We start from the raw sequence: 14,106 nt of genomic DNA on the forward strand, positions 1-14,106 counted from the left end.
TTATGCTACCTGTCGCACAATGTTATTGTGAAGTTTTATTGAAAACGACCTATAGGCTATATATTATGTATTATATCCATTGCAATCTGACAAATGGTCACTTTCCGTGACTCAATTTATTGGAAAAGTCATGAGCATGTTACATAACATTTTAAACAACATATGTTTGAAAGGAAATTATGCCTGATTAAAATAGGTATACTACTTATTATAAGAATAATCAGTAAATATTGTCATTGTAGGCAATATACAATCATACTGTACAAGTCTGTCATGTTATGTAACGCAAAATAAAAAGCCAACTGACTCAAGAGCCAAAGGGTGTGCCAAGTTATGATCACCAGTTGGTGGTGCCTATAATCTGAGGGGTTTTGTTTACAAACCTGTCTGAGATTATGCCATCTAGTTTATATTTGTTCAATTAACAGAACAACTAACACTGTAGGGTTATTTAGATTGACAGTAAATTGCTATCAAAAGATTTAACACATGATCAAAACAAATAATGGTGCACAAAAAGGAGCCACCTTTGACAATCCCTAAATCATTTTTATTGATAAACATCTACTATATCATACAAGTACACACTTGGGGAGAGTATACAAGTTAGTTACTTCCTCTAGACAAGATGACAGCGTTTTCTTTATACTCCTCCAAATGGATCCAAAGTGCAAAACAATTGAAATCATATGGGAGTGGGGAAATACACTTGCTCCAAAGTGATGGGGTTGCGTAATCGTGCTTGAATGTCCCTTATACACATTTTCTGATTAGTGATGGTTGACATGGGTTTTGAAAAACATACGAGCAGACTTAATACCAGGATAACCAAATCTGCTTGTTATTAAAAACATAAGACCGTAGAAATGGATTGAGCGTCTATGGTTAGGGAGTACAGAATATCAGCCACATCTACCAATAATCAAAGCTAAAATACCTATACAAAAAAATATATATATATATATAATTATCATTCTTTATTGAATAGCAGTGTTGTATTCCATCATTTTAAACAGATATGTATTATGACTTACAAAAACAAAAATGCAATTGATGGCATACTCTTCCCTCTGTCAGGATGGTCAGGTAGAATATATGACCACAGGAGCAACAACCCTCCTCTCCTAAGTTTGCAGTGGCTTCAGAGCAATACACCAAAGAGCATGTTGCAGCACTCATAGTAATTCAGTGGTGGTTAAGAGTACCTGCCCACCCTCTCCTCACCAGAGATCCCCCCCACCACACACAGCCACCTCCACGCCTCCTCAAACAGATCCCTTCACTCCACATCCAGTTGAATACTAGTTTATTTTCGTCGTTGCCCGGCAGGGGTCGCTAAGGAGTCGTCACCATGGCTCTATCTGCTCCTTCAGCTGATTCCTTCCTGCTCGGTTGCTATGACACCTGTTCCACTGGCCTCATCTGCACATCTCCGATCTAGAGGCCGACAAGCAGGGTTACATACACAAACAAACTCAACAAACTGCATGAATGTCTTCTATAAAAGAGGTGTTTCAGACTATGCAGGTCAGGACCATTGACAATGTACACTGAGTGCACAAAACATTAGGAACACCTTCCTAATATTGAGTTGCACCCCTTTGCCCTCAGAACAGCCTGAATTCGTCGGGGCATGAACTCTACAAGGTGTAGAAAGCGTTCCACAGGGATACTGGCCCATGTTGACGTCAATGCTTCCCACAGTTGTGTCAAGTTGGCTGGATGTCCTTTCGGTGGTGGACCATTCTTGATACAGGAAACTGTTTAACGTGAAACCCAGCATAGTTACAAATCTTGACACACTAAAACCTGTGCTCCTGGCACCTACTACCATACCCCGCTCAAAGGGACTTAAATCTTTGTCTTGCCCATTCACCCTCTGAATGGCACACACAAAATCCATCTCAATTGTCTCAAGGCTTAAAAAGTACTCTTTAACCTGTCTTGTCCCCTTCATCTACACTGATTGAAGAGGATTTAACAAGTGATCAATAAGGGATCATAGCTTTCACCTGGATTCACCTGGTCAGTCGGTCATGGAAAGAGCCAAATGGTTTGTACACTCTGTGTATAGTACCATTGGTCTATCTAATAGGAGTTAGTCTTGACTTGAGAAAGAGGCAAGATATAAATAAGTAAGCCAAGTATTGACAAGCGACAGACAGAGCACTACATTACCTGGACGTGAGGCGGGGTGCCCAGAACGTATGTGACTGCACTGGCTATGTCTTGTGCTTTCAAACACTGCAGAGGAAAAGAATGCTAATTAGTCAAACATTTCTTCATGTGTTTGTATTGAGAGAAGAGGTAGGCCCATCCACCCACCCACACTCCTAGTCTAGCTGCCTTACTTTTATACTCTCATACACAGCAGCTGCTTTCTCTGGATCACTGTTGTGGTGCCGGAAGGCAAACTCAGTCTCCACTATTCCAGGGGATATACACTATGGAAGAGGAAGGCACAAACCATGCTCGTTATTGATGTTTATGTACATATACACAGACAGACACTCGTACGCACGCACGCACGCACGGACGGACGGACGAACACACACCACAAGCGTGCATATGTACGTACACACCCACAAAACAATCAAATTACATCTAATAATTGTATAAGACAGTTGTCAGATTCATATGAAAAAGAGAGAATAATAATGCTGCTCTTCTCACCGTGGCTCTGATGTGAGTCTTTGCTTCCCGCAGCTCTTGCCGTAGCCCCTCCGTTAGAGCAGTAACAGCATATTTAGTGGCACAGTAGAAGTGTTCATCTGCACTAGGTACCATTCTATGTCCCCCCATACTATAGCAGTAAGCGAGGGAGGGAGAAAAGGAGAGAAAGTGAGAATGGCATGTATGTGATACATCCTCTATCCTGTATCCCTCGGACTTCTCTTCTGTCTAAAACCAAGAGTAAAATTGTAGGCCCTCTTTACTGTATCATCTGAGAGAATCTTAAATCATATAAAATGTCAGTTATAACAGGCATTTAACAGGCTGAAAAGAAGCTGTAGTCTACCTGTTAATATTGATGATGTGGCCATCGTCCACATTCCGCTCTTTCATTGACTGGTAGGCCTCGCGGGTACAAATTGACAGGGCCAGGACATTCACCTATAGGAGAGGTTCAGTCAAATACTTGCACTTGTATCTGCTTTCACAAACAAAAATATAGTCTGTCTAGGTGTATAAGACTGTAGTTATTGTCCTCCACAGTGTCAATGCCAATGCCCCTTGTGAAATTACACCTCATATCCAAGCTCGACATCTCCAAGCTCGTCATCAAACTCGAGACCCTGGGTCTCGACCCCGCCCTGTGCAACTGGGTACTGGACTTCCTGACGGGCCGCCCCCAGGTAGTGAGGGTAGGCAACAACATCTCCTCCCCGCTGATCCTCAACACTGGGGCCCCACAAGGGTGCGTTCTGAGCCCTCTCCTGTACTCCCTGTTCACCCACGACTGCGTGGCCACGCACGCCTCCAACTCAATCATCAAGTTTGCGGACGACACAACAGTGGTAGGCTTGATTACCAACAACGACGAGACGGCCTACAGGGAGGAGGTGAGGGCCCTCGGAGTGTGGTGTCAGGAAAATAACCTCACACTCAACGTCAACAAAACTAAGGAGATGATTGTGGACTTCAGGAAACAGCAGAGGGAACACCCCCTATCCACATCGATGGAACAGTAGTGGAGAGGGTAGCAAGTTTTAAGTTCCTCGGCATACACATCACAGACAAACTGAATTGGTCCACTCACGCAGACAGCATCGTGAAGAAGGCGCAGCAGCGCCTCTTCAACCTCAGGAGGCTGAAGAAATTCGGCTTGTCACCAAAAGCACTCACAAACTTCTACAGATGCACAATCAAGAGCATCCTGGCGGGCTGTATCACCGCCTAGTACGGCAACTGCTCCGCCCTCAACCGTAAGGCTCTCCAGAGGGTAGTGAGGTCTGCACAACGCATCACCTGGAGCAAACTACCTGCCCTCCAGGACACCTACACCACCCGATGTTACAGGAAGGCCATAAAGATCATCAAGGACATCAACCACCCGAGCCACTGCCTGTTCACCCCGCTATCATCCAGAAGGCGAGGTCAGTACAGGTGCATCAAAGCTGGGACCGAGAGACTGAAAAACAGCTTCTATCTCAAGGCCACCAGACTGTTAAACAGCCACCACAAACATTGAGTGGCTGCTGCCAACACACTGACACTGACTCAACTCCAGCCACTTTAATAATGGGAATTGATGGGAAATGATGTAAATATATCACTAGCCACTTTAAACAATGCTACCTTATATAATGTTACTTACCCTACATTATTCATCTCATATGCATACGTATGTATATAGACTCCCCCCTTTGTTTTCTACTGTGTTATTGACTTGTTAATTGTTTATTCCATGTGTAACTCTGTGTTGTCTGCTCACACTGCTATGCTTTATCTTGGCCAGGTCGCAGTTGCAAATGAGAACTTGTTCTCAACTAGCCTACCTGGTTAAATAAAGGTGAAATAAAAATAAATAAAAAAATAAATATGTAATACATGTATCACTAGCCACTTTAACTATGCCACTTTGTTTACATACTCATCTCATATGTATATACTGTACTCGATACCATCTACTGTATCTTGCCTATGCTGCTCTGTACCATCACTCATTCATATATCCTTATGTACATATTCTTTATCCCCTTACACTGTGTATAAGACAGTAGTTTTGGAATTGTTAGTTAGATTACTTGTTGGTTATTACTGCATTGTCAGAACTAGAAGCACAAGCATTTCGCTACACTTGCATTAACATCTGCTAACCATGTGTATGTGACAAATAAAATGTGATTTGATTTGATATCTGTCTTTGTCTTATCCCTTGTAAATACCCGGTCTTTTTTCGTATATATCTTAATCTCACTTCTATCTATGAACTAAATATACTTTCCTACAACCCGCCTCACCAAATTGGATGCAGTCTATCACAGTGCCATCCATCACCAAAGCCCCATATACAACACACCACTGCGACCTGTATGCTCTCGTTGGCTGGCCCTCGCTTCACATTCGTCGCCAAACCCACTGGATCCTGGTAACTGTACTAGATTATGCCTTGAATCTATTCTACCACACCCAGAAATCTGCTCCTTTTATTCTCTGTCCCCAACGCACTAGACAACCAGTTCTTATAGCCTTAAGCAGTACCCTACTCCTCCTCTGTTCTTCTGGTGATGTAGAGGTTAACCCAGGCCCTTTAGCCCCCAGTTCCACTCCTATTCCCAAGGTGCTCTCATTTGTTGACTTTTGTAACTGTAAAAGCTTTGGTTTAATGCATGTTAACATTAGAAGCCTCCTCCCTAAGTTTTTTCCCCCACTGCTTTAGCACACTCCGCCAACCCTGATGTCCTAGTCGTGTCTTTCTGCCACCAAAAATTCTGTGACTGCCAAAGGGGGTTTGCAATCTACTCCCCAGAACTATAACATGCCAAAATAGAAAGGACCTGGTGGGTGGCCTCTAAGTCTTTGCTAGGTAAAGCCCCACCTTATCTCAGCTCACTGGTCACCATAGCAGCACCCACCGGTAGCACGTGCTCCAGCAGGTATATTTCACTGGTCACCCCCAAAGCCAATTCCTCATTTGGCCGCCTTTCCTTCCAGTTCTCTGCTGCCAATGACTGGATCGAATTGCAAAAATCACTGAAGCTGGAGACTCATATCTCCCTCAATAACTTTAAGCATCAGAGCAGCTTACAGATCATTGCACCTGTACATAGCCCATCTGTAAATAGCCCATCCAACTACCTCATCCCCATATTGTTATTATTATTTTTTTTATACAAATTTGCTCCTTTGCACCCCAGTATCTCTACTTGCACAGTCATCTTCTGCACATCTATCACTCCAGTGTTTATTTGCTAAATTGTAATTATTTCACCACTATGGCTTATTCATTGCCTTACCTCCCTAATCTTACTTCATTTGCACACACTGTATATAGACTTTTCTATTGTGCTATTGACTGTATGTTTGTTTATTCCATGTGTAACTCTGTGTTGTTATTTGTGCCATACTGCTTTGCTTTATCTTGGCCAGGTCGCAGTTGTAAATGAGAACTTGTTCTCAACTGGCCTACCTGGTTAAATAAAGGTAAAAAAAATAAAATAAAAATGACAACAGACCAAAAATGACCTCAGATAACATACTGTTTGGTTACTGGCTGGTCACACAGGTAGAGATCGTGTCATTGTGTGTCACTGTGTCAAATTGTGTCATCTGAACCTGACCGGTCTCCTCCATCATGTGACTTTGAGAGTGACGCCAACGGTGTAACTAAGGAAATAGTGGGGGGTGGCACGGCAAAACAAGGACAGCACACAGATTACATTGTCTAAAAATATACACAGCGTACACATTCATCTTGGCCCCCATGCCAACAGATGGGACAGGCGTTAGAAATGCTCAGCTCCTCTGTAGGGATGGGACTACATTTTGAGCCGGAGGGCTCAGCCGGAGTGGCTTGAATGGAATGGTCTTGAGTTTGATGAATTAGTGTAAAGAAAAGGCCTAGCATAAAAGATGGGAGGGAAATAATGCCTGGCTTCTTCTACAAGTGGGCCTCTGTGTAGTAGCAGGGGGAGTGTGTGTGTTGGCACTGCTTCTAACAGGCCTACTATGTTTAAGTACTCACACACTGGAAGCTTGTATGGTTGTGGGTTCGTTAAACCCTTTGTACGATGCATCACACCGATGCATAACACTGTCTTTATTCGCCACGGCAGCATCCTTCCCTCTGCTTATATATTATATCTATCTCCCCTCTGTAAATTATATATTCCCACTGTAATCAGACTATAGTATAGTTTTATGTTTATCGTTCCAATATTGTATAATCTGTACGATGTCTATGTGAACTTGTCTGTATTCAGTTTGTAAAGTGTCTATCGCTGGCAGAACCTTCTCACTAGGGCAAATTCTGAAAGTATTTATACCCCTTCACTTTTCCCACATTTTTTTAAACGTTTCAGCCTTATTCTAAAATGCAATTTTTTTCATCAATCTACACACAACACCCCATAATGACAAAGCAAAAACAAGTTTCTAGAAATGTTTGCTAATGTATACAAAAAAAAAATGAAATATCACATTTACATAAATATTTGGTCCCTTTACTCAGTACTTTGTTGAAGCACCTTTGGCAGCGATTACATCCTCAAGTCTTTTTGTGTATGACGCTACAAGCTTGGCACACCAGTATTTGGGGAATTTCTCCAATTCTTCTCTGCAGATTCTCTCAAGCTCTGTCAGGTTGGATGGGGAGTGTCACTGCAGATATGTTCAGGTCTCTCCAGAGATGTTCGATCGGGTTCAAGTCCAGGCTCTGGCTGGGCCACTCAAGGATATTCAGACACTTGTCCTGAAGCCACTCCTGCATTCTCTTGGCTGTGTGCTTAGGGTTGTTGTCCTGTTGGAAGGTGAGCCTTCGCACAAGTCTGAGGTCCTGAGTGCTATGGAACAGGTTTTCATCAAGGATCTCTGTACTTTGCTCCATTCATCTTTCCCTCGATCCTGACTAGTCTCCCAGTCCCTGCCGCTGAAAAACACCCACAGCATGATGCTACCACCACGATTTACCGTATGGATGGTGCCAGGTTTCCCCCAGAAGTGACGCTTGGCATTCAGGCCAGAGTTCAATCTTGGTTTCATCAGACCAGAGAATCTTGTTTCTCTTGGTCAGAGTCCTTTAGGTGCCTTTTGGCAAACTCCAAGCGGACTTTCATGTGCCTTTTACTGAGGAGTGGCTTCCGTCTGGCCACTCTACCTTAAAGGCCTGATTGGTGGAGTGCTGCAAAGATGGTTGTCCTTCTGGAAGGTTCTCCCATCTCCACAGAGGAACTCTGGAGCTCTGTCAGAGTGACCATCGGGTTCTTGGTCACCTCCCTGACCAAGGCCCTTCTCCCCTGATTACTCAGTTTGGCTGGGCGGCCAGCTCTAAAAAGAATCTTGGTGGTTCCAAACATCTTCCATTTAAGAATGATGGAGGCCACTGTGTTTTTGGGGACCTTCACTGCTGCATAAAGGTTTTAGTACCCGTCCCCAGATCTGTGCCTCAACACAATTTTTATTTAACTAGGCAAGTGTTATTTTCAATGACGGCCTAGAAACAGTGGGTTAACTGCCTTGTCAGCTCGGGGATTTGAACTTGCAACCTTTCGGTTACTAGCCCAATGCTCTAACCACTAGGCTACCCTGCCGCCCCAATCCTGTCTAGGAGCTCAACGGACAATTCCATCAACCTCATGGCTTGGTTTTTGCTGTGGTACCTTATATAGACAGGTGTGCCTTTCCAAATCATGTCCAGTCAATTGAATTTACCACAGGTGGACACCAATCATATTGTAGACGCATCTCAAGGATGTTTTTTTATTTGGAATAAATTTGCTAAAATGTCTAAAAACCTGTTTTTGCGTTGTCATTATGGGGTATTGTGTGTAGATTGAAGAGGACTCTTTTATAAAAAAAAAATCAATTTTAGAACAAGGCTGTAACCTAATAAAATGTGAAAAAACGTTAATGGGTCGGAATACTTTCCAAATGCACTGTACTTGTAAATAAAGATTATTCTGATTCTACTCTACAACCAAATGTTTTTCACAGTTATTCTCTATTTAGCTATGGTTGCTACACTTAAGTACAGCAGTTCAGTTGTTGAGTAACAACTGTATGACAGCCCAGCACACAGTTACAGTAGTTACTATGTTGTTACAGTTGTTGTTGATTGGAAAGACATGGTACATAGGCTGTGTGTGTGTATGTGTGTGTGAAAACCCATGTACATTGTGTGTGTGTGTGTGTTGTCCACTCACATCGATCATGTTCCTCCAGCCGTCGGTCTTGCCACTGAGCAGGGGTTCGTTATGGGCTAGGCCTGCATTGTTGATACACACATCCACCCCCTGATGCAGTGTCTTGATGGCAGAGAACATGGACAGGATGTCCTCCTCACAGGACAGGTCACACTTATAGGGGATCAGCGTGCCGCTGTAGCCCGCGCTCTGGCACTCGGCTGCCAGCTTCTACAAACGTCACACAAATAGGGATAAGACTTTGATCACAAATCAGGTAAACACGTGATGTGAGAATTTAAGAAACTCCAGACTATAACATGTGTTGGACTTTCTAGATTGACAATTTCTGAAATTAAAATGATTAGTAATAGGCCTAATACATTTGATCTGTCACACTGATTTGAGCTGTAATAAGGGAGACACGAGAAAACACCAAACAAATTAGCGCCCTACCCATTCACCCACACTCTGGGCCGAAAGGAACCACAACCATACAATCAATCCCGGTATATTCCATAAAAGGAAGATAGCCAGGGAAAACCCAGGCTAGTCAGCAGCAGCACTCCTATTACAAATTCTCTAGTCTTGTCTGAAGTTTATCAACAAAGAACACACATTTTTCGATTATAGAAACACCTGCAATCTTGTTGTTAAGAAATGATTGGTACTCTACCAGTTTCATTTAGGGACACATCTCTGTTTAGACTCAGTGTCTGGCTAAAGGAAATAAGCAATATGTTAATGACCCTTATTAACCATGATGACCCTTATAAAACTAAAGTGACCCTTGACCCTTATGAACCTTACTCCTCCACTAAACATGGAGCTATAGAGAGCCACAGTCCCTGTCTCCCTGGCCTGCTCCAGGCCCAACCAGCACAATCAGGTCAGCCTCCCTCAATGCAGGCTTCTAGGATGGAGGGTCTGTCTGTCTGATGCGATTGGACATAGATCCCCCTACCGGGCACAGAACCACCCATCACATGATGTCCCTGTCTGGACTGCTCTCAGTACAGAATGATAGGGGAGGATTGAGGGAAGAGTGTGTGTGTGTCTAGGGAGGGGGGAGCCGCAGTAGTGGCAGGCAGGGATGATGCCAAGGACTGCATGGCATTCTCAGCCTCTTCCTCTCTCTCTTTTTGAGCCAAAGTGCTGTGACATTTGGGACGAGAGCACTCAGTCTCATGAGGACAGGGCATGGATGGAGTGACGTGGGGACACACATGTACACACACTAATATTCTATATAGCCTAGAGCAGGGATCATCAACTAGATTCAGTCGCGGGCTGATTTTTTTCTTGCGTGGATGGTCAGGGGACCGGAATATAATTACAAATAATGACAAATGCAAATTGACTGCAAGAAGCACAGACAGATATATTTGACTAAAACATAATCATTTCAAACCTTGCTTGCATTTGTATACGATCACATATACAGTATCTCTTATGCATGGGAATACCTTGGAACAGATTTTAAAAAATTAAAACCACCTGGGGCTGATTTGAAGGTGTTTTTTACAGTCTTATGTCCAACAATAAATTAAATAAATTATTAAAATATTACATTTTTTTTGTTCCGAAAACTTGGGTGGGGGAAATAAAAATGACCCGCAGGCCAAATTCGGCCCATGGGCCGCTAGTTGGGGAACTCTGGCCTAGAGAGCCAAAGACTGGGAAGCAGTGATTTAACTGGGATTATATACAGATAAGGCATTATCTCCACACAGAATCCAGGATTTAAAAAGGTTTTTGTAAGCTTTGAATGGAACATTGAATAATTTCTCTAGTTTTACAAAGACATGTCACAACAGAGTTCACAAATAGGGTCATATGAGGGTGCAGTGTATCCCCTAGGATTTTTACAGTAGCGGTGGCAAAGTTAACGGGGGTGCACCCCATGTTTCATTTTTTTTTTTATACGACTGTGAGAAGTTCACTTCTGGTGACTTTTTAAAAAGGACATTCTACTCCAAAATTAATTACATTTGTATTATGTTGACACCATCTGAAATATAATTTCCCCTTAAATAGCATTATAACCTGTATCTCAACTGACGCTGAATAGCAGCTTTAAATAAATAGGCTGAAGCATGGATTTGTCCATCTGGATTTAACTCACTGAAAAAACCCCAAAAGACTTACAATATATATTTGTAGCATTTGATGCAACTCGTCACTCCAGTGTAGTAAGCACTGCTTGCCTATATAGCAACCCACAATGCTCTGGTTTCCTCATTCTTCACAAGTCAATTTGGTGACCAGCACATTAAGCAGTTTTCAGAAAACTACCTCTCAACTGAACTGCTCCTTTTCAACGTGGGTTACCACTCCACGGAGCGTTGAGTGGCTTCCTTTCTATTTTCAGGGATTCGGCTTCACTTTACCGAGTGAAGTTACCTCAGTTAGCAGCAGTTTTTGTTGTCGGATAGATAAGAGTATAGCTGGTATCTGGCCTACACACAATTAGTGCTGTTACTTACTTCTACTCGTGGTCTCTAGCTCTCCATCGGTTCCCACTGTTCGGAGTTGGCTAGCTGAACTGTCGAGTGTCTTAGCTGGCTGGCAACCTCTGAGCTAAACCCCTATTCGGTTTGTCTGGAATAACACAAGCGGTGCTGTTTCTTCACCCCATCATTGAAGCAATATCCATTTTACATTCCCCTGTAAAAGTTCAAATTAGCCATACATTTCTACCTCAAGTTAATTGGTTTAGACACCAAGTCAGCAATTGTTATTTCACACGCTCACTTGGCTAGCTAGCTATCGTCACTCAGGTAATGATAGCGAGCTAATTAGCTAGCATCCCTGTACGCACTACTTTCACAAAACATGTCATGGGGAGAAGAGAAAAAAAGTATGTTTTAAAGCTAATTTCCTGCAATTCTACACATTTTGCCATGGCTTTTGCCGTGTTCTTATGCGATCTCAGTGACTCAAACATTATAACAAAATCAATGGTGGTTGGCCACAGACTGTCTAGTTTTTATTTTGGGGATTGTTAGTTCTCAAAGATGATCTTATTGAAAAATACCAGTGGTGTAAAGTACTTAAGTAAAAATACTAAAGTACTACATAAGTCGTTTTTTGGGGTATCTGTAGTTTATTTATATTTTTGACTACTTTTACTTTACTACATTCCTAAAGAAAATGTACTTTTTACTCCATACATTTTCTCTGACACCCCCAAAAGTACTACATTTTTAATGCTTAGCAGGACAGAAACATGGTGCAATTCGAGCACTAATCAAGAGAAAATCCCTGGTCATTGCTACTACCTCTTATCTAGCAGAACTCACGAAACACAAATGCTTAATTTGTAAATGATGTCTTAGTGTTGGAGCATGCTCCTAGCTATCCGCAAATAAAAAATCAAATTGTGCTTGATATAAGGAAATTGAAAGGATTTATACTATTAGTTCAATACTTAAGTATACTTTTGCATTTACTTTTGATACTTAAGTATATTTTAAACCAAATACTTTTAGACATTTCCTCAAGTATTATTTTACTGGGTGACTTTCACTTGAGTCATTTTCTATCAAGGTATCTTTACTTAAGTATGACAATTGGGTACTTTTTCCACCATTAAAAAAATACATATTTTCTATCTGGTTTTAGTCGTTTAAGTTTACACTGAAAACTAGGGGTGTAACCCTACAGGTATTCGCGGGGACCTCGGTTCAGTCCGCACTGTGAACCCGAATGAATACAGAAAACAAATATTGAACAAAAATAAAAACACTAGGCCTATAGGCTATGCCTGTGCCTTGAGGAAATATGAGTAAACTTTTTTTCATGCTAATCCGTTAAACAATTAGACTAATCGAACGTTGTAATCAAAATGCAAATCTTAATTGGCGTACTTCAAGCTGTCCTTTTGTGAGGCGCAGCCGTTAACGATTTCTCTACGGTGGTGAGTGGTGGGGGAACATGTATAGTTTCCAGTAGTTTTACAACGGCAATGGACAGAGAAAGTATGTGGACACTTGACACTGCTCAACAAGAATAGCCTATGCAGCTGCCAACACATTTACGCTGACGTCACCCCAGTATTCCTACTACCAGAGCAAGAGAGAAACACACACATAAAAAAAACTCTCCCCTCTGCATTCAAGCAGCCCTTCACAGCTGATCCTGACCCGGCCAAAGAAATTACAAGAGCGATAGATAGGTATGTTTATAGCCGTGGATATGCGCCCATTCTCAGTGGTTGAGAAGAATAGGGGTTTCAGCACCTGGTGAAAGTGCTTGAGCCACATTACGAATTTCCCCTGCTAGCACCCATTTCAGTAAACAGGTAGTACCCGCTCTATATAAGCAAACTAAAGCCTAAGTAGTCAATGAATTGGCCAATGCACCCGGTGTTGAGCTTACTACAGATGGATGGACCTCCAGGGCTACAGATAGCTACTTAACAGTGACAGCCTTGCAAACGAGAAATACCGTGCTACAGACATGCCCCCTTTTATGAGTCACAAGTGCACATATTTTTCTCAAAATAAGAAAACCTTATAGCATAGGCCTAAATAATGTCTGAACCATGTTTACATATTGATTTCACATACATATTGCACTTTATTTTAGTCTTCTTCTAGAGTAAACATGTGTTTTCATTTACAAAATGTGTGGGAAATTCCTGATTGTGCTCTCATCAGGTATTATATGGAATCAGTTTATACACTATATTTTCTTAAAGGTGTGATATGCAAATTTCCAACCAGCCATTTCCTGGTTGCATTTCAGTTTGTGACAAAACAAGCAGTGTAGAGAATCATTGTACCATCTAAACCACTGAAATATTTTCAATAACCCAAAATATTGTATTTTCAGCTGGTTTACAAAAAACTGAAAGTTAAAGATGCAAAAATTAAACTTAAAAAAGCAAAGAATAGAAATAAACTCAGCAAAAAAAGAAACATCCCTTTTTCAGGACCCTGTCTTTCAAAGATAATTTGTAAAAATCCACAGATCTTCATTGTAAAGGGTTTAAACACTGTTTCCCATGCTTGTTCAATGAACCATAAAAATTAATGAACATGCACCTGGGAATAGTTGTTAAGACACTAACAGCTTACAGACCGTAGGCAATTAAGGTCAGTCACAGTTATGAAAACTTAGGACAAGAAAGAGGCTTTTCTACTGACTCTGAAAAACACCAAAAGAAAGATGCCCAGGGTCCCTGCTCATCTGCGTGAACGTGCCTTAGGCATAATGCAAGGCGGCATGAGGATTGTAGATGTGGCCAGGGCAATAAATT

The 14,106-nt window shown here is 42.0% G+C and overlaps 1 protein-coding gene across 1 annotated transcript in view; it reads right to left on the reverse strand.

Annotated features, from left to right (window-relative positions):
* Positions 1 to 528: 528 nt before the first annotated feature.
* LOC112257875 (dehydrogenase/reductase SDR family member 11) overlaps positions 529 to 14,106 on the reverse strand; it is a 40,507-nt gene continuing 26,929 nt past the window's right edge. Inside the window, exons 2-7 of the mRNA XM_024431799.2 lie at positions 8,865 to 9,074; positions 3,020 to 3,114; positions 2,674 to 2,803; positions 2,352 to 2,444; positions 2,179 to 2,244; positions 529 to 1,437 (exon numbers count right to left, since the gene is read on the reverse strand). Of these exons, the coding sequence (XP_024287567.1) occupies positions 1,396 to 1,437; positions 2,179 to 2,244; positions 2,352 to 2,444; positions 2,674 to 2,803; positions 3,020 to 3,114; positions 8,865 to 9,074 (636 nt within the window). The 3' untranslated portion in view covers positions 529 to 1,395. The remainder of the gene's footprint in view (positions 1,438 to 2,178; positions 2,245 to 2,351; positions 2,445 to 2,673; positions 2,804 to 3,019; positions 3,115 to 8,864; positions 9,075 to 14,106) is intronic.

Source organism: Oncorhynchus tshawytscha, linkage group LG09 (genome assembly GCF_018296145.1).
Source record: "Oncorhynchus tshawytscha isolate Ot180627B linkage group LG09, Otsh_v2.0, whole genome shotgun sequence".
NCBI classification, from domain to species: Eukaryota; Metazoa; Chordata; class Actinopteri; order Salmoniformes; family Salmonidae; genus Oncorhynchus; species Oncorhynchus tshawytscha.